This window comes from Pseudophryne corroboree, chromosome 4 (assembly GCF_028390025.1).
Source record: "Pseudophryne corroboree isolate aPseCor3 chromosome 4, aPseCor3.hap2, whole genome shotgun sequence".
Taxonomy (NCBI): Eukaryota; Metazoa; Chordata; class Amphibia; order Anura; family Myobatrachidae; genus Pseudophryne; species Pseudophryne corroboree.
This window is the reverse complement of record NC_086447.1, coordinates 314,580,979-314,596,414: the sequence shown is the minus strand read 5'-3', so window position 1 is coordinate 314,596,414 and position 15,436 is coordinate 314,580,979. Positions and strand designations below refer to the sequence as shown.

Genomic DNA, 15,436 nt, shown 5'->3' with positions numbered 1-15,436 from the left:
GGTTGCTATGCCCACGGTAAAAGCAAGACAGAAGAGTAATAATCGGATGATCTACGCAAGTAGATATGATGATAAAGCTAAAGTTGTGAAAGACGCTTTTAGGCACAACTGGAATATTATCACATCTGACTTTAAGCTCAAAAGACTAACAGATCGGCAACCAAAGTTAGCGTATCGTCGTGGAGCTAACTTGAAGCAACTCCTAATGAGACCACTGATGAATCTGATGAAAGATAAGGGTGGCACTTGGCGAAGATCTACTAAAAAGGGCTTTAAGTGTTTGGACTGCACAACCTGTAGGTCCCTGATCTCGGGATCAACTTTCCCACACCCACATAGTGGTGTGCAAATTCCAATAAAACATCGCCTGCACTGCCTGATGGACCATGTTATCTACCTGATTACTTGCCCTTGCAGGCTGGCCTATGTAGGCCTTACAAAAAGGCGGTTTAGAGATTGAATGGCCAATCACAGAAGTACGATCTGCCAGGCAATTGAGACGGGAAGTTCGGATAAACCAGTGGCAAGACATCGGATGGAACTAGGGCACCAAATACCGACTCTCCGTTGTAGAATTATTGATTGGATACCGCCATCAATAAGAGGTGGTGATCGGGTCCTAGAATTACATAAAACGAGAGGCTGAGTGGATATTTAGGCTGGACACAATAGCCCCTAGGGGTCTGAACGAGCAGTTAGTTTTGAATATATATATATATATATATATATATATATATTTTCTACCTTAGGTAAAATACCGTGTTTTTTTGTATGTTTGTCCTTTGTATGCTGTATTTAGATTACACAATGATGTTGTTTTTATAGCCTTAGGCTATAATACAAGTAGCCTCTTGATGCCCCGTTGCTAGTGTGAATAACTGTGCGCATTACGAAAAACATTTTCAATATAATCTCCTTCCGAATATATAATAGTACATCATCAATTGGTATTGTGTGGGATCCGGGTGTGTGGAACGCATGTGCGTTCCACACTGTCTAATGTATTAGTTTTGAAATCCGGACTCGGGGAGGTGATTGGCGGTGGAACGCATATGCGTTCCATAGCCGTTTGTAGTGTACTTTGAGCGGATGCGGAAGTGATCCGCTTAGTGGAGCGCTCGTCTGTGCGAATGGAACGCACGCTGGGGTCGCGCGGCACACACATGCGGGGGTACTTAAGAGGCTCTTGTTGAACAGGTATGCTAATTCCGCTGCACTAACTCTGCTTTGCTGCTACTGTTGTTGGCTTATAATGTTGAAAAGCTTGACAAAGGTTATTTATTAACCGAAATGTTGCACAATGTCTGTATGCAAACCCTGTGAAGCCTTGCATTTATTGGTACTGTGAGTATGGTATAAAAATGTTCTATGCAAAATTCAAAAGTGACTTGGAGGGGGGCGTGGCCTGGATACTGAAGGCAGCAGACTTGCTTTACACGAGCTCCAGCAGTTTGCACCTTCTTTACACTATTATACAGCCCCTTGCTGTCCCTATTTTCGGCAAAGTCGACTCCGGCCCCTCCCTACCACCCAGAGGTGCCCCTGTAGGAGCCGCGGAATCGGGGAGCACCTTTTGGAGCTCCCGCGGATTGCGGCCTGCGGGCGCCCTCAGGACCGGGACCTCAATTTTCCCCAGACCGCAAGGATCGTTGCAGTGGCGCTGTGGATCCCCCCTTTTCTTACCCATCGGTGTCGGAGCAACGGCTACGCGTCCCGCAAGGAGGCTACAGGAGGCCGGCAGCTGAGCTCTGTTCCTGGCCAGCCGGAACCGTCAGGGGTGAGACGGAGAGGAGCGGCGCCCGGCGGTCACGTGCGTCTGGAGACCTGATCCGGATCGGAGCTGGTGCCTGCACTCGGCGCTCTGTGACTCGCCGCTGGTGGTCCTGTGGGGACGGGAACAGGGGAGACCTCAGAGCTGCGCTCTCGAACTGGGAGGCAGCGCATCACCCTCACTCCCCCCACGAATATCATCTGACAGGATTAAACTGCTGGCCCACATTATTCCACACAATATGGACTCCTCTATACTGTGAACACACATAATAATTATAGCTAGCTCCTTGGTCCTCAAGGCAAACAGGGCTGCATTGCCCCAGCCACCCGGAGGATTGAGCTGCAAAACCTCGTCCCTAGTACCCCACACCGGCCAGCGGCCATTTTACCTCCACTGCTGCAGTCTATTATCAGAGGGCCTGAGACGGAGGGGGACGGGAGCTGCACTGTCACTGCTGCGGACCATCATCGGTGCGGTGAGGAACTCTCCCTTCCTGATTCCCTGATTCCTGGTGACCAGAGCGCATTCTCCCGCTGCCCGCGGACCCGCAGGGCCATTGGTTTCCTAACTATATGTCTGCCTGCCTAATGTAACCCTGTGGCCATGTGGGGGCTCTTGCACGGCGACGACCCATAAGCTGCATGCTGCTGAGGATGTGTGAAGGTGTAATTCCACATTGCTCTACTTGAAGACCGACCTCATGGTGAAAGGGACTAAGAAAAATAAGGCCAAGACCAAGCCGGAAGCGACCCCATCCCCTGCGACCCGACATTCGTCGGACCTACGTCAGTTCTTATCTACTCCAACCTCAATTCCCACTATTTCCTCAACTGTCCCGACCTCCCCGAATCTACACAGTCCGGCGGACGATATGGCATCACCCGGGCCTCCACAGGCCCCATCTCTGTCTGCGGAGATAAGCGAGATATTATCTCATGTGAGATCGCTCCCCACGAAGCAAGACTTCTCAGCCTTGGAGACTCGCTTACTTTCCACCATCACTCAAGAAGTGACAGCGCTCCGACAAGATATGTCCCAAATTGCGACTCGTGTTGATGTCTTGGAACGCCATGAATCGTCTACCTTGGATTCTCTGACTAAATTTCGGGAGGTGCTATCTCATCAAAGGGACGATATCTCTTTTCTAAAATCACGCATGGAAGATATGGATAATCGCGGCCGGCGGAATAATATCAGAGTCCGGGGCTTATCTGAGAGTGTCCAACAGGCTGATCTGACAACCGCATTATCTACGATATTTGGAGAACTCATCGACCTGGATCCGAATAAGGACATTACATTTGACAGAGCTCACCGAGCCCTTCGTCCTCGTGGCTTACCCTCCGATAGACCACGGGACGTGATATGCAGGCTCCATTATTATGCCCAGAAGGAGGAAATAATGAGATCGGCCCGTCAGCTGGACAGCATTGACTTTCAGGGAGACAAGATCCAGATATTTCCTGACCTTGCCTGGTCGACCTTACAACAACGTCGAGCCCTAAAGCCTCTAACAGACGCTCTAAGGAAACTCGAGCTGAAATATAGATGGGGCTTCCCTTTCTCCCTCCAGGTCTCTCATGGTGGCAAAGTCGCGAGTCTCTCTAGACCCTCGGATTCACAGGCCTTCTTCACGATATTAGGAATTCCTCCGGTACCGTTACCGGATTGGGATGCTTTTCACCACCTACCGGAACTGCCTGTTGTGCTCCCTCCAGACGACGCGTGGCAACAGGTTCGCTCCCCACGGAGGCGGGGAGCTAATCCTGGGCCACGTTCATCAGAGCCCCCCTGAATGGGAAGTCTTGTTCTGAATGGTCGTAAACTTACTTGCTACCCACTGAGTTTTTGTTGTTGGTTTCTTTTTTCCCCTAAATAATGTCATGTGTTGCTCACACGTGAGATCGGTTCAGGTGATGTAGTAATTTTGTAATAGTATGCAGTTGCCATGGTTTCAAAGATAAGCGATGTGGTTTGTCAACATATTATTCCGGTTCATTTTTATACCGTATTCTTTATTTTGTTGACGATACTCACATACACAACTAACCAACTTTCATGAAACCTGGTCTGATAGTCTAAGGTTTATTCGTATACTTTTACATAAGCTTTTATATTTTTTTTTTTTATCTTTTTTATTACTTATGCTTTTGTGCACTCCTCAGTGGTATCACACATTTGTTTAGATCCTATCTTGTGGATGGTCGCTGTCCTGGGCCCCCCGTAAGACCCCCACTATGCTGCATCCCCTGTCTCTTTGGACTGGGAGCCGGCAGGATTCCGCTCCTGTCCTTTTTGCAGCGGTTCTTCTCGTAGTATTACTGTCTCTGTTTATTGCCGAAGTGTATTACGGCGTGGATTCCCACGCTGCATCTTTTTTCTCTTCTTTTCTTTTCTTTCCCTTTTCTCCTATCTTCTTCTCTTGCTGCTCTTCCTTTCCCTCCCCCAATGTCTGCCATAGGGAAGACTTTTATGAAGCAATTGGATCCGCCGGATAATGGGGGTGAACGAGCTACATGTCACTACCCTTAACGTCAAAGGGTTGAATGTTCCTGAGAAAAGGTCTAAACTTCTTAAATGGCTTAGAGACGAGAAAGCTGACGTTGCTTTCATTCAGGAAACACATTTCAAGATGGGACACGTGCCGTCCCTAAAATGTCACTACTACCCTCATGTTTTCCTGTCTAATAACTCTACTGGTAAAACATTGGGCGTAGCTATATTATTGGCTCGCCACCTGCCTGTTCTTAATGTGGCCTCCCATAGAATAGCTGAGGGTAGGGGGTTGTTGGTGAAATGCGACATACATGGTCAACGTTTCTCTTTCCTGAACATATACGCCCCTAACGCTAAACAACCTTCCTTCATATCCTCGGTACTAGATACCGTTGAACCTCTCCTGGAGGGGGTGGTGGTGATGGGAGGTGATCTAAATTGGACCCTAGACCCCCACCAAGACAACTCTAAAAAGAACTCTTGCAGGCCGGAGAGGGAGCATAGGGGAATGAGACGTACCCTGCTTGACCACCAGCTGATTGACACATAAAGACTGACACATCCCACTGAGTTAGATTACTCCTTTTTCTCGCACCCACATCAGACATACTCCAGAATCGATTACTTGTTTCTGAGCCATCGGCACCTACACCTTCTTTCTGACGCCTCTATAGGACAGATAGTGTGGTCAGATCATGCTCCAGTTAATCTCACATTACGCCTACCTCCCAGTACACACCGCCAATGGTCCTGGCGCTTTAACAACACTTTTCTGCAGGACGCAGATTGTAGGTCCCGAATCGAGAACGCCTTAGATTCTTATATTTGTACCAATGACCTAGATGACATTTCTAAAGTCTCAGTCTGGGAAGCTCATAAATGTGTCATTAGGGGGGTTTGTGTTCAGATAGGATCCTTCCGCAAAAGGCAGAGGGAGAAACTTCGGGGTGATTTATTGTCTAAAATACAATCTCTCGAGCTCCTACACAAAAAATCCCAAACCCCACTACATTATGCTGATCTTGAAGCTGCTAGGGCAGATCTGAATAAGTTACTCTCTGATGGAATCAAGTTTTCTTATCGGAAGTGCCGTAGCAGATACTACCAATGGGGCAATAAACCTGGGAAATTATTAGCCAAAGCACTTAGAGAGCAACGTGCTCTTACCTTTATTCACACGATTAAAAATAGCCATGGCCAATCCCAACACCAGACACCCCACATTGCTAAGGCCTTTAGGGCATATTATTCCACCCTGTACAACCTCTCCGGCTTGACCGGAAGAATTGATAAGTTGTCCCATCAAACTGCTATAGCTGATTACTTACGGGCCTTAGACTTCCCAACACTAACCACAACGGAAGCAGAAGGTCTGGACGCCCCGTTCTCTACTGAGGAGGTTCAGAAAGTAATTGAATCCTCCCCCAACGGCAAGAGCCCTGGTCCCGATGGATACACCACTGCTTATTACAAAGCTTTTAAAGAGAAATTAGTCCCTATACTCACGAGAGCCTTTAATACCATATCAGATCAATCGCCTTTTTCCCCACAATCTCTTGAAGCCCATATCGCAGTTCTACCCAAAGAGGGTAAAGACCCCAGTCTTTGCTCCAGTTACAGGCCAATCTCACTGTTAAATATAGATATAAAACTTTTTGCTAAATTGATTGCAAACCGCCTTAAACTATTATTACCTGGTCTGATACATGGTGATCAAGCGGGATTTGTTTTAGGCCGCGAAGCTAGGGATAACACCTCTAAAGTGCTCAACATGATTCATTATGCCGGCCAGCTTTCATCCCCTTCTATCATACTGTCGACCGATGCCGAAAAAGCATTTGACAGAGTGGACTGGGACTTTCTGGCCGGTATACTGAAGCATATGGGACTCGGTAACGCCTGTCTTCATAGAATTTTATCTCTTTATACCTCTCCGTCCGCCAAAATTAGGATTAACGGCTCCCTTTCTGATTCTTTTCCAATCTCCAATGGCACGCGACAGGGCTGTCCACTATCCCCATTGCTCTTTGTCCTTTGCATGGAAACCTTAGCTCGAAGCATTAGGGCGAACCTGAGTATTGCGGGTCTGTTGGTAAGGGGGACAGAATACAAATTGGCATTGTATGCCGACGACCTACTCGCTATAATCACAAAGCCGGTCACTTCTTTGCCAAACTTGATGGTAGAATTTGATAAGTTTGGAGCCCTCTCCAATTTCAAAATAAATTATTCTAAATCTATTGCCATGAATTTAACTACTCCTCCTGATATAGTAGAGGGCTTGAAACACGCCTTCCCTTTTACCTGGCATGACCACAAATTAAAATACCTGGGGGTGTTACTGACCAACGATCTAACCAAATTATTTTCCCTGAATTTTGTTCCCCTTTTGGCCAAGCTTCGCCTAGACTTCCAGAAATGGAAGAAATTAAGACTGTCTTGGTTCGGCAGAATTAACATTGTCAAAATGAATACCCTCCCTAGGATACTATTCTTTCTCCAGACACTTCCGATACACATTCCCCGGCTTTGGCTCCGAGACGTCCAGAATCTTATCCGTGCGTTCGTTTGGGGCTGTAAGACACCCAGGTTTAAACACGACATTTTATTTAGGAGAAAACACCACGGGGGGCAACAACTCCCGCATATTCCTAACTACTATCACGCAGTACATCTGAATAGGATTCTGGAACGGACACGTGCTAAAGACCGCAAACAGTGGGTCCTGCTAGAGGAGGGCTGTTTCCCACATTATATTGAAATTGTACCTTGGCTCCCTACCCTTCCAAAGGTTTCACACCCCACGGTCTCACCCACGCTCAAATTATGGGCCACGCTGAGATCCCAGAGCCACATATCCTCCAAATGGTCCCCACTAACCTCCCTTCTCTATAACCCTGAGTTTACTCCGGGTCTTCATGGGACAGCTTTCACTCCATGGGCAGAAGCCGGGATTTTTAGAGTTGGTCAGCTGGTGAGCTCGGGTAGGGTGCGCTCCTTTTCAGATGTTCAATCCTCCTGGAACCTACACAGCGCTGAGTTCTGGAGGTTCCTACAGGTTCATCATTTCATATCATCCTCTAAGAACCTCTCGGATATAACCAGGGACCTCACTGCGTTTGAAAGCCTATGCACCTCTCCCGGCTCTCCCACACATACAATTTCACAAATATATGTGCTTATCATGGAAAACTTTTTCCCACAACCCCCTACCTTTATGGCTTCCTGGGAAAAGGAACTATCAGGGCTACCTTCGCAGATTAATTGGGAGTCCGTATTTAAGAACGCCCAGGCGAGTTCTCTATGCTTATCGACACTTGAGACCCTCTATAAACTTATATATAGGTGGTATAGGACTCCTCGTGTTCTTAATAAAATGTTTCCCTCTCTTTCGAACCTGTGTTGGAGATGCAAAAATGCCCCAGGGAGCTTCATACATATTTGGTGGGAATGCCCTCTTATAACCCCATTTTGGGCAGAGGTATTTAAATGCACCGAACAAATAGTGGGAGATAAGATCCCGAAAGACCCAGGTTTTTGGCTCCTCAACCACACCCCCACGGGAACACATTCCTACAAATGTTCACTGTTGAGACACCTTAGCAACGCAGCAAAAGCGGTTATTCCACTCCTTTGGAGATCCACCTCACCACCCTCGATTAAATTATGGATTTCAAAGGTCGATTACTTTTTGGACATGGAAGACCTTGTCTCCTTCTCATCTGGGAAAACCGTTAACTTTATAGCCCCTTGGTTTCCCTGGTACGACTTTAAAGACACACCTCTGTATCGGTCCCACATGACGACATAACCCCCCTCTTATTCATATCCATATTTCGGTTATGATGTCTCTTTAATATGGCTTAAACCCTTAAGTGGTAGAGATCCCTTCCCCTCTGTCCCCCAAACTACCTGTCCCTACTGCGCAGACTTTCACACCTGTCTTAATTTTCCCTCTCCTTTTTCCTTTTCTTTTCTTCTTTTTTCTTCTCTTCTCTCTCTTTTTCCTCTTTCTCATTCTCCTATACTGTTTTGTTAAAATGTTCCCCATTTATAAGTTCTGAAGTTGTAAGCAAAGCAGACAAATTATTTTTCTACTCTGTGCGCTGTATGTGTATTGGACTGACATGTATGACAAGTGATGTTTTTGTCCCTTCTGCTTTCTTTCTGGAAAAGTATTGCTGCAATGTTTTGTATGCTGCTTTATTTAATAAAAAACAGTTTACACAAAAAAAAAAAAAAGTGACTTGGAGAGTGCCTATTTTCTTGGACTTTGTCTGTATACTGGAATCACTCTGAATAGGGGATTAACCTGTATAGTGCACCCCACCGTTGGATACTCTGATGAGAGTGCTGGACTTTCCACTTATATATATACATACACATACATATATACATACATATATATACATTATATATATATATATATATATATATATATATATATATATATATATACACACATACATACACAATTTTTCAAAACATTTTCTAATTCAGTGTTTTTGATAATTTATATTTACTCTACTTTTGAAACTTGGGCCCTCATTCCGAGTTGTTCGCTCGCTAGCAGATTTTAGCAGCATTGCACACGCTAGGCCGCCCTCCTCTGGGAGTGTATCTTAGCAGAATAGCGAACGAAAGATTAGGAGAATTGCGAATAGAAAATTCTTAGCAGTTTCTGAGTAGCTCCAGACCTACTCACAGATTGCGATCTGCTCAGTCTGTTTCGTTCCTGGTTTGACGTCACAAACACGCCCTGCCACTCCCCCGTTTCTCCAGACACTCCCGTGATTTTTCCTGGCACGCCTGCGTGTTTCCGCACACTCCCAGAAAATGGCCAGTTTTCCACCCAGAAACACCCACTTCCTGTCAATCACACTCCAATCACTTCAACGATGGAAATTCTTTGTTCGGACGTGAGTAAATCTACTAAGTTTTGAGCTAAAATACTTAGCGCATGTGTACTGCGTACCATGCGCATGCGCATTTTCGTCTTAATCGCTCCGTTGCAAAAATCGGCAACGAGCGAACAACTCGGAATGACCCCCTTGGTCTTTTGTACATGTTCCAAAAATCCAGTGTACCTGCTTGATACAGGAGTCTAAGGCCCTCATTCCGAGTTGATCGCTCGCAAGCTGCTTTTAGCAGCAGTGCAAACGCTAAGCCGCCACCCTCTGGGAGTGTATCTTAGCTTAGCAGAAGTGCGACCGAAAGGTTAGCAGAATAGTGCTGAAATTTTTCCAAGCAGTTTCTGAGTAGCTCCAGACCTACTCCTTCCTTGTGATCACTTCAGTCTGTTTAGTTCCTGATTTGACGTCACAAACACGCCCTGCGTTCAGCCAGACACTCCCCCGTTTCCCCAGGCATGCCTGCGTTTTTACCTGACACGCCTGTGTTTTTTAGCACACTCCCGTAAAACGGTCAGTTACCTCCCAGAAACGCCCCTTTCCTGTCAATCACTCACAGTGCAACTGAAAAGCGTCGCTTGACCTTGTGTGAAACTGCATAGTTTTGAAAGTACGTCGCGCGTGCGCACTGCGGCCGATACACATGCGCAGAAATGCCGATTTTTAGCATAATCGCTGCGCTGCGAACAACAGCAGCTAGCGATCAACTCGGAATGACCCCCTAAGTGCCATCGAAATGCAATGTGACTGAAAGCAAGCAATATTCCTACAGCTACCAGGACCATGCGACACTTGGCAGATGATGCTACTTATATGGCTTTGCAGAGAAGTGGTGGCAGCTTAGATAAGGCTGAGTCTTTTTATAATTAACAGAGGTGCAACAGATAAAGCAATTCAATTATAAACCAGACAGAAACTAAATCTTCTAGTGATGGCTGTGGCAGTACCTAACTGCATCTTCACTAACCTACAGAGCCAACAAATATCATAAAGAGATAGTTTGCTAAATATGGCTTAAAATAATGCACTGAGCCCCATACAAATATTGAACATTCTTAAATATGCAATATACCAGTGGTATATACAGCTTTTCATTTTATGATCGTTTAAAAAGAAACAGTAGTAAATCACAATAAATAATTGTGTGCCTTTATATTCCCCACAGCATACAACAGCCTTACCATGGGGGTAATTCAGAGTTGATCGCAGCAGCAAATTTTGTTAGCAGTTGGGCAAAACCATGCGCACTGCAGGGGGGGCAGATATAACATGTGCAGAGAGAGTTAGATTTGGGTGGGGGGTGTTCAATCTGAAATCTAAATTGCAGTGTAAAAATAAAGCAGCCAGTATTTACTAGTGATGAGCGGGTTCGGTTCCTCGGGATCCGTACCCCCCCGAACTTAACCAATTTTACACGGTTTCGAGGCAGCCTCGGATCTTCCCGCCTTGCTCGGTTAACCCGATCGCGCCCGAACGTCATCATCCCGCTGTCGTATTCTCGCGAAATTCGTATTCTATATAAGGAGCCGCACGTCGCCGCCATTTTCACTTGTGCTTTGGAGATGATAGCGAGAGGACGTGGCTGCATTCTCTCAGTTTCTGTGTTCAGTGTGCTGCAAATATCTGTGCTCAGTGTGCTGCAAATATCTGTGCTCAGTGTGCTGCAAATATCTGTGCTCAGTGTGCTGAAAATATCTACGTTCTCTGCCTGAAAAATGCTCCATATCTGTGCTGCATTGTAGTATATAGTAGGAGGACAGTGCAGAATTTTGCTGTGACCACCAGTATATATATAGCAGTACGGTACATTAGTCCACTGCTCTACCTCTGTGTCGTCAAGTATACTATGCATCCATACCTGTGCTGCATTTTAGTTGTGCGCAGTATATAGTAGGAGAACAGTGCAGAATTTTGCTGACCACCAGTATATATATAGCAGTACGGTACAGTTGTCCACTGCTCTACCTCTGTGTCGTCAACTATACTATGCATCCATACCTGTGCAGCATTTTAGTTGTGCGCAGTATATAGTAGGAGGACAGTGCAGAATTTTGCTGACCACCAGTATAAATATAGCAGTACGGTACAGTAGTCCACTGCTCTACCTCTGTGTCGTCAACTATACTATCCATCCATACCTGTGCTGCATTTTAGTTGTGCGCAGTATATAGTAGGAGGACAGTGCAGAATTTTGCTGACCACCAGTATAAATATAGCAGTACGGTACAGTAGTCCACTGCTCTACCTCTGTGTCGTCAACTATACTATGCATCCATACCTGTGCTGCATTTTAGTTGTGCACAGTATATAGTAGGAGGACAGTGCAGAATTTTGCTGTGACCACCAGTATATATATAGCAGTACGGTACAGTAGTCCACTGCTCTACCTCTGTGTCATCAAGTATACTACAAAAGTTCAGTAAAATGACCCAAAAATCAAAATTAAAAGCGTCTGATGAGAAGCGTAAACTTGCCAATATGCCATTTACGACACGGAGTGGCAAGGAACGGCTGAGGCCCTGGCCTATGTTCATGGCTAGTGGTTCAGATTCACATGAGGATGGAAGCACTCATCCTCTCGCCAGAAAACTGCAGTGCCACTCCTAGATGGGCCAGGTGTTTGTGTCGGCCACTTGGGTCGCTTAGCTTAGTCACACAGCTACCTCATTGCACCTCTTTTTTTCTTTGCATCATGTGCTGTTTGGGGACTATTTTTTAAATCTGCCATCCTGTCTGGCACTGCAGTGCCACTCCTAGATGGGCCAAGGGGTTTGTGTCGGCCACTTGGGTTGCTTGGCTTAGCCATCCAGCGACCTTGGTGCACCTCTTTTTTCTTTGCATCATGTGCTGTTTGGGGACTATTTTCTAAATCTGCCATCCTGTCTGGCACTGCAGTGCCACTCCTAGATGGGCCAGGTGTTTGTGTCGGCCACTTGGGTCGCTTAGCTTAGTCACACAGCTACCTCATTGCACCTCTTTTTTTCTTTGCATCATGTGCTGTTTGGGGACTATTTTTTAAATCTGCCATCCTGTCTGGCACTGCAGTGCCACTCCTAGATGGGCCAGGTGTTTGTGTCGGCCACTTGAGTCGCTTAGCTTAGCCATCCAGCGACCTTGGTGCACCTCTTTTTTTCTTTGCATCATGAGCTGTTTGTGGACTATTTTTTAAATCTGCCATCCTGTCTGACACTGCAGTGCCACTCCTAGATGGGCCAGGTGTTTGTGTTGGCCACTTGGGTCGCTTAGCTTAGTCACACAGCTACCTCATTGCACCTCTTTTTTTCTTTGCATCATGTGCTGTTTGGGGACTATTTTTTAAATCTGCCATCCTGTCTGACACTGCAGTGCCACTCCTAGATGGGCCAGGTGTTTGTGACGGCCACTTGGGTCGCTTAGCTTAGTCACACAGCTACCTCATTGCACCTCTTTTTTTTTCTTTGCATCATGTGCTGTTTGGGGACTATTTTTTTAAATCTGCCATCCTGTCTGACACTGCAGTGCCAGTCCTAGATGGGCCAGGTGTTTGTGTCGGCCACTTGGGTCGCTTAGCTTAGCCATCCAGTGACCTCGGTGTAAATTTTAGGACTAAAAATAATATTGTGAGGTGTGAGGTGTTCAGAATAGACTGGAAATGAGTGGAAATTATGGTTATTGAGGTTAATAATACTATGAGATCAAAATGACCCCCAAATTCTATGATTTAAGCTGTTTTTGAGGTGTTTTTTTAAAAAAACACCCGAATCCGACAAAAAATTTTCAGGGAGGTTTTGCCAAAACACGTCCGAATCCAAAACACGGCCGCGGAACCGAATCCAAAACCAAAACACAAAACCCAAAAAATTTCCGGTGCACATCACTAGTATTTACCCTGTACAGAAACAATATAACTCACCCAAATATAACTGTCACTGCACATGTTATATCTGCCCCGCTGTAGTGCACATGGTTTTGCCCAACTGCTAACAAATTTGCTGCTGCGATCAACTCTAAATTACCCCCCTAACTGTTGTTAACTCAAGGTTGAAGGCAGTTGTAGGGCCAGAATTTATCAGTACTAGTAGAGTGATGGTCAATGCCTCTAAACATAAAGAATAGTTACTACTAATTGATAATCTTGATCCAGGTTAGTAATTAAATAGTTGCTGGTCCGATCATAGGGCCTGATTGTACAGTATTGCACAGCGGCTTGGTTGATTGGTTGGTACTTTATCTCTCTCCAATTTCGTTTTGTCCAAACTTTTATAAATTTCCCCATGATCCCTAATCGCAACGTGACCACTGAAAACATCAATCTGTACATAAAACAAATGACTCGGCCCCTTTGAGTTCTAGTATACAGCCGTTTGTTTGAAATGCAATAAGTAGAACATATGAAGTAGTTGGTGAGCCACCGCTGAAATCATCCCTGCACTTGTATTTTCCATCGCATAACCAAACTTTTATTATATCAACTATAAATACGGGTGTAGTATGAGTGGCCGGCGGCCGGGATCCCGGGGGCCAGCATACTAGTGCCGGGAACCCAACCATCGACATACCGTCATCTGGGCAAGTGCTAATGAGCCCCTTGCGGGCACGGTGGCGCAATTTATTCCCCCTCCAGGGGGGTCGTGGACCCCCAAGAGGGAGAATATGTGTCCGCATGCCGGCGGTCGGGATCCCGGCGCCAGATAGCTGGTCACCGGGATCCCGGCCGGTGGCAGACTGAAGACTACCCATAGATACTGTATGCTAGTATTTGCCATTATAAATCATTAAGCAATGTTTGAATGCAATAACGTTATTTTAGTCTGTGCTAACTAAGACATAATGGGGGTCATTCCGACCCGATCATTCGCTGCAGTTTGTCGTAGCGCAGCGATGCATCGCCGCTTTGCAATACGTTTGTATTTGTGCGGGAGGGGGCCGGCACTGACATGCGGGGCAGGATAGTCCTGTGCTGGGTGTCCCCCCACATGTCAGGGAACATGATCGTAGCTGTGCTAAATTTAGCACAGCTACGATCAACTCGGAGTGACCCCCAATAAACTATAGGAAAATGGGATATTTTCTGTAAGTGTATAGGTATTGTGGAATGCCTAGGGTTAACTGGTTACAGTGCTCATGTATGTAAAGGACTCACTTAACACCTGCAGACTTGGCCTGAAGTTCACTGCTCCAGAAGTCATCCACATTCTCAGGCTCGGAGTAGGCCTGTAGACAGGCTCTGAATGGGATCTTAGCACGCACAAGCTCAGGAGGAGGTCTCTTCGCAGTTTCTGCTTCTCTTCTTTTCAATTCATAGGCAATCAGTTCATCTGACATAATAAAAAATACAAGCCATTAATATTGCCAGGTTTTCGTGTGGCCAGATTCATTCCCTGTTATGTGCATCATGGCTCCTATTTACATATTCAGAAATAACATGGACATTATTTTGTTACCTTTATTACTTGCAGCCTCCATGGCCACAGGCAACTGCATAATATAGTCAACTCTCTCCGAATAGCGAACTTTCCTGGATTGGCAACACTGCGTCCGCTCCTCCACCAAAAATCTGAAGACATCATTGGGGTTTTCCAAGCCTATGCTGTTTCTCTACGAATCAAAAGAACATGTTTCACAATGCGGCAATCTGTTTTTCAGTAGTATGAATTATTGTATTTGGGCCTCTGTTTCTGGTCACCTACAGTCTTCCTGCATTATTTGGTTTTAAGCTGGAAAGTTGCATTATAAAAAATGTTTGTCCCAATTACAAGTACTAATCCTGGAACAATGCAGTGATGACCTAGAAAGGATCCGGTCATGTGTGGGAGAAAGAGCTGCGGCCGTGTCCTAATGCTCACGCAGGAGTATTCTGTCCACGTAGGGTTCTATTTACTAAGCCTTGGATGGAGATAAAATCACTGGAGATAAAGTCCCAGCCAATCGGCTCCTAAATGTCATTTTTCAAACACAGCCTGTGGCATGGCAGTTAGGAGCCGATTGGCTGGGACTTTATCTCCAGGGACTTTATCTCCATCCAAGGCTTAGTAAATAGACCCCATAAATAGTCTGCTGTTCTTGACATGCAGAAAGGATGGCCCATCAATGTAGTTTCTTTGTGTGCACATGGAAAATCACAGCCTGAGCAACTATGTCCACCTTTATGTACAGTTTGTTTTAGTGCTTATGGGCCTAAGCAGCTTGGTATGGGGCCGCATTTTACTAAACAGTGCATGCACCATAGCAAACGTATGCACCTCTGTGTATCTCCGGGCGATACCGAGTCAGGTGT

The 15,436-nt window shown here is 45.9% G+C and overlaps 1 protein-coding gene across 1 annotated transcript in view; it reads right to left on the bottom strand.

The window, feature by feature from the left end:
* Positions 1 to 15,436, bottom strand: part of USP13 (ubiquitin specific peptidase 13) — a 426,048-nt gene that overhangs the window by 75,782 nt on the left and 334,830 nt on the right. Inside the window, exons 12-13 of the mRNA XM_063916319.1 lie at positions 14,604 to 14,757; positions 14,303 to 14,477 (exon numbers count right to left, since the gene is read on the bottom strand). Coding sequence (XP_063772389.1) covers positions 14,303 to 14,477; positions 14,604 to 14,757 — 329 coding nt within the window. The remainder of the gene's footprint in view (positions 1 to 14,302; positions 14,478 to 14,603; positions 14,758 to 15,436) is intronic.